The sequence below is a fragment of the Sturnira hondurensis genome, unplaced genomic scaffold (assembly GCF_014824575.4).
Source record: "Sturnira hondurensis isolate 20B ecotype Veracruz unplaced genomic scaffold, ASM1482457v3 Scaffold0004136, whole genome shotgun sequence".
In the NCBI taxonomy this organism is placed as follows: Eukaryota; Metazoa; Chordata; class Mammalia; order Chiroptera; family Phyllostomidae; genus Sturnira; species Sturnira hondurensis.
Window position 1 is genome coordinate 39,937,399 of NW_028076767.1, and position 5,145 is coordinate 39,942,543.

At 60.3% G+C, this 5,145-nt stretch overlaps 1 protein-coding gene across 1 annotated transcript; it reads left to right on the top strand.

Annotated features, from left to right (window-relative positions):
- Positions 1 to 632: 632 nt before the first annotated feature.
- EVX2 (even-skipped homeobox 2) lies at positions 633 to 4,205 on the top strand. The gene is made up of 3 exons (XM_037044732.1): positions 633 to 1,059; positions 1,947 to 2,218; positions 3,492 to 4,205. Exons 1-3 carry the CDS (start codon positions 633 to 635, stop codon positions 4,203 to 4,205), a joined length of 1,413 nt encoding a protein of 470 aa, XP_036900627.1.
- Positions 4,206 to 5,145: the final 940 nt, after the last annotated feature.

The window sequence follows — 5,145 nt, forward strand, 5'->3', positions numbered from 1 at the left end:
CGATCTACTCTGGAAAAATCAAAGCATTATCTATTATTTAACACGTATATGTCCGAGGAAAAATGAGGAAGGCGCTGCATGATTAGGACCTAAGGGGCAACCCAGCAAACTGAGAGCGTAATGATGCCCCTAAATGAAGGGGGAAATGTGCCGCGGAGCGCTCTATTAATCAGACTGTCAATTTCACCCCCGAGGCAAAACCCCCGGGCGAGCAGAACCGGCTCTGAGCGGGCAAAGGACCTGAGCCTTCCTCCTCACTTCTTGTCTCTTCAAGCCTCCTACCTGGATCTATTTGTCTGCTCCGAAGCCGCCTTCATTACCCACTGACAGGAGCGTGTATTTATTTGCTTATAAACCTGTTACAATAAATGATTATTCGAACGGCGTCATTCGTACCTTAATGACGAGCGAGCGCTACTTTTTGATGAATGACATCTTGGGCTCGGAAGGATGTATGGGTCATTTTGACCAGTCATTCCCTCGCTCTGGCATCCCACAATTTTTCCGCCTCCCTCCAAAAGAGATAATAATATTTAGAGGCGCTCGCTGGGGCTGAATGAGAATTAGCCCTAGGCGCAGCCCATCATTAGGACGGGACAGCCGGACCACTGTGACATTTTTAGAAAGCTGAGATGATGGAAAGAATAAGAAAAGAGATGATTCTGATGGAGAGAGGGCTGCACAGCCCCACAGCCGGCAAGGGGTTCTCCAGTTTGTCCGATTCCTCTGGCAATGCAGTCCTTGAGGCCCTGGAAAATTCGCAGCACACGGCTCGCCTCAGCCCGCGCCTGCCGTCCGCCCCTCTGCACGGAGCTCTGGGAGACCTCCCAGCCAAGGGCAAATTCGAAATAGACACTCTGTTCAACCTGCAGCACCCAGGCAGCGAAAGCACCGTCTCCTCCGAAATCGCCTCCGCTGCGGACGGCCGCAAAAAGCCGGGCCACTATTCGGAGTCGGCCGCCGAGGCGGATATGAGCAGCGACGTGGAGGTGGGCTGCTCCGCGCTGCGCTCCCCCGGCGGCCTCAGCACCGCGCCGCTCAAGGAAAACAATGGCAAAGGTAACTGCGCCGCGCCGCGCTCTCCAGTCCCATCCTCCCTGTTCCTCCCGGCCGCAGCCTGCCCTTCCTGTTGACTTTGCCCTTCTCCCACTCTCAGCTAGCTACGGTGAGCTGGCTCAGGCCAGGGCGTGACGCCTGAGGGGGACCTTGCCCTGGGGCTCTGATTCTTGAGTCTCTCCCAGGGGCGCGGGCCTGGGGCTGCAGGCCTGCCTGCGGGCCTGCCCTGGATCCGGTGCCCAAGAAAGTGGTTCTGCGCGAGGCTCTAGAGCCAGTCCCCCAGCCAGCCGCAGCGTCGCGCTAGGGGAAGACTGCCCCGAGTAGCTGCTTTGAACTCCGCTGCCTCTGGGCTCCCAAGGCCGAGTGGAGGGGGCATTCTGAATAAGTAGTAGGGGAGCCTCGCCGGGCGCCTCTGAGAGACCTGTTTGGGTCAGCCAAGAAAAAGAGTTGAAAAGTAAGGTTCACCCTCTAATGGTTCCAGTCTGAGCGGCTGCTGGCTTTTGAAACAATTTTAAACAAACCTAAAAGACAGTCACAGAAGGGTTAGGGGCCGTACAGAAAGGTGCTCGGTGGTCTCCAGACCATGGCAAAGCCAGAGCTTTCTAAACTACACCTAGATGTAGGCATTTTCTTTCGGCCAATTTTTCCACTGAGCTGAAATTTTCCAATTTTTTAAAGAACCACCCTAATACAGTTATTATTATTTGGTTATGAAGTGTTCTCCAAACTTATTGATTCCATTAAGGGCAGCAATTTGTAAGCATGACAGACCCCATCAATTCAGGCAGCGCCTCGCTTTTCTCTCCCGGCTTCCCTCCTCCGCGCGGAGCCCCAGCGCCGGGATCTCGGCCCTACAGTGACTCATGCGCTGCCCGCTGTTTGTTTGCCAGGGTACTCGGAGAGCGGCTCGGCCGCGGGCACCACGGCGACGCCTGCGTCGGGCTCTGGCCTCGGCAGCCTTCACGGAGGCGGCGGTGGCGGCGGGGGCGCGGCGCTGGGCGGCTCGGGCTCCGGGGCGGATCAGGTGCGCCGCTACCGCACGGCGTTCACCCGCGAACAGATCGCGCGCCTGGAGAAGGAGTTCTATCGGGAGAACTACGTCTCGCGGCCCCGCCGCTGCGAGCTGGCCGCCGCGCTCAACCTGCCGGAAACCACCATCAAGGTATCGATTCCAGCATGCGCCGGTCCCAGCCTCCCTGGGGGTGTCTGGGTTGATTTTTGTTTCTCCTTTCTGGGTGGCTAGGTTTAGGTGGGGCCTGAAAACCCGCGGGGGAGAGTCACCAAAGGAATTGGCATATTTATTTCTCAGCTGCTGAATCAGAAGGTTGACCAGTCCGGCTGACCTGGGAAGGCCCCGGAATGCCGCAAACGTTCGCCGGTGTCCAGGCGCCGCTACCCCGAGTCCATGGCTCCACTTCCCCCTGGGCAGCAGAGCTGGCTGGTCTTTGTTCCTCTGGTACGAACCAGATATGGAACTTTTCATTTGCTCTTGATCTTGGAGATTAATTTTCCACGTAAATTGTTACAACACGGAGAAAAGGATACTGTATTTTTAAAATCTATTGGGTTAAGAAAGTAGTTTCCTAAACATTTTTCTGTTGAATATCGGGGAAGGGGCATTGTCTCCAGAGAGACAGTGCAATGAAATTGTCCTTATTTATATATTTTAAGTGATTAATTTTATTATACGACCCGGAGAGATAGATGGGAGGTTAGGCGACTTGGTGCACACTTTACGGAACATCCGACACTCTAGAAAAAGAAAACATTAAACTCCACGGGATGGGGAGGAGTGTGGAGATCTACCTTCGGTTTCCTCGGGCTTTCTTTTATTTAGAGAATGATGTCTTCATTAGATACCGGATTAGGAGGGATAGAAAAGTCCCCTTCCCAAGTTTAAGAGGATGTTATTCCCGCCACTCATTTGAGGCAAATGCTTTCAACAAAATCATCCCTTCAATATCAAGATTGAATCCATTACCCTCTGGGAAAGTTCTTGCAGCTCAGAGGATTCCACACCTTGCGTGGCGGCCTTTTATAAAAGCTGCCACCACGGCCTCTCTTCAAAGGCGGCCTAGAATCCCCGTGCGAATTCTGGGATTGAGAGACTGGCACCTGTGGGTGGCGGGAAGGAGAAAAAAGGTTGGGTTGGGACGAGAAAACGCAGCACAACGAAGGGGCGCAGAAGGCCGAAGGGCCGCAGCAGTCGGACCCAGGTAGAAGGCTTTTCGTTGAGGAGGGTGTGCCCACGCCGGCCCACGCCGCCGCCCGCTCCGCTCTGTCCCAGCTGGGAGGACAGAGGGGACTGGGAGCTGGGTCCCGGCCGAGGAGAGCAGGCCGGTCCATTCGGCGGTCCCAGAGGGGCGGGGCACCTGGGGCGCGGGCTGGGGCTAGGGCGCTCCCTAACTCGGGCCGCGCCGTGGCTCTCCCCGCAGGTGTGGTTCCAGAACCGGCGCATGAAGGACAAGCGGCAGCGCCTGGCCATGTCGTGGCCTCACCCGGCCGACCCCAGTTTCTACACCTACATGATGACGCACGCGGCCGCCACCGGAAGCCTGCCCTACCCCTTCCACTCGCACGTGCCGCTGCACTACTACCCGCACGTGGGCGTCACGGCCGCCGCCGCGGCCGCTGCGGCCTCCGGGGCTGCGGCCGCGGCCTCCTCGCCTTTCGCTACTTCCATCCGCCCGCTGGACACCTTCCGCGCCCTCTCGCACCCCTACTCGCGGCCCGAGCTGCTGTGCAGCTTCCGCCACCCGGGCCTCTACCAGACGCCCGCGGCCGCCGCTGGGCTCAACAGCGCGGCCTCGGCGGCCGCCGCCGCTGCCGCTGCCGCGGCCGCGGCCTCTTCTGCCGCGGCGGCCGGGGCGCCCCCAAGCGGTGGCTCCGCGCCCTGCTCGTGCCTCAGTTGTCACAGCAGTCAATCGGCCGCGGCCGCTGCCGCCGCGGCCGCCGCGGCCTTGGGCTCCCGGGGGGCCGGCGGGGGAGGCGGCGGCAGCGGCGCGGGGGCCGCCGGGGGCTCGGACTTCGGCTGCAGCGCCGCGGCCCCGCGCTCTGAAAGTGGCTTCCTGCCCTACTCGGCTGCCGTGCTTAGCAAGACCGCCGTCAGCCCGCCGGACCAGAGGGACGAGGCGCCGCTCACCAGATAACTACGTCGCCGCCGCCAGGGGGCCGTGCCCGCCGCTCCGAGTGTGTCGGGGAGTCTCCTCGGCGCTCTCCGCGCCCTCTGGGCGCTCACACGCCCTCTGCGCGCTGCCCGCTGCTAAAGCTGTCGGCAGGGGGCGCCCCGGCGCGGGAGGCCGAAGGGAACCCGTCGGGATTTGGGGTGGGGGGGTGGTCGGGGAAGAGCGGGCGCGAAAGCTCGGCGGGGGTCCCGTCAAATTATATCTATTTTTGTATCTGCTACCCAGCCGCCTCCCCTTCTCCAAGTGTGTTTTCCGCTGCCGAGGCCCCGCTTCCCGCCTCCGTCTCGAGCTCTTGGTCTTCCCGAAGACAATCCCCTCGCCCCCAAACCACTCCGCTGGGGTCTGGGGCCCTGCTCATGACCCCCCAGGCCCGGGTCGCTCGGCTACGCCGCGTGGCCAGAAGCGACGGAGAACCACGACAAAGGGGAAGGGCGTGCGCTGGTGCTTTGTGAGGGAGGGAGGGAAAGTCACCCCGAGGTTCCTGCTACTCTTCCCCACTTTTTTTTTTTCTTTCAACGAGGGTGAGGGGTAGGTGGCAATTTTTCTCTCAGCTTGAGCTTGTTAGGGCCCTGTCCGAGGAGAAGGCCGCGGGGGAGGGCGAGAGCGCGGACGGCTGCGGGTGTGGTCTGTGAAATTGTCCACTGCGTGCGGGATCGAGGCGGCGGGGCTGCAGCCGCTCTCCCGGGGAAGGACGAGGCAGGGGTGGGGAGGGGTGGCGTCTCGCCCCCTCTCGGTCGAGCCACCACCGTTCCCTCCTGATTTTTGGTTAGGGATGACGGCGTCTTGAATATTTTATGCAAAAAGTAACGGCTAATGAGGTTTCCGCAGCCGGGCCAGGAAAGGGAAGGGAAAGGCAGACGGGGGAGGCGGGAGCGGCAGGCCGCGGGGTGTTCGAAGGAACGTG

Excerpts from the sequence above, each read along its gene's own strand:
- EVX2 (XM_037044732.1), top strand. The coding sequence starts at position 633 with ATGATGGAAAGAATAAGAAAAGAGATGATTCTGATGGAGAGAGGGCTG. Across the intron at positions 1,060-1,946 it reads CAAGGAAAACAATGGCAAAG|GGTACTCGGAGAGCGGCTCG; the intron begins GTAACTGCGCCG and ends TTTGTTTGCCAG. Across the intron at positions 2,219-3,491 it reads TGCCGGAAACCACCATCAAG|GTGTGGTTCCAGAACCGGCG; the intron begins GTATCGATTCCA and ends CTCTCCCCGCAG.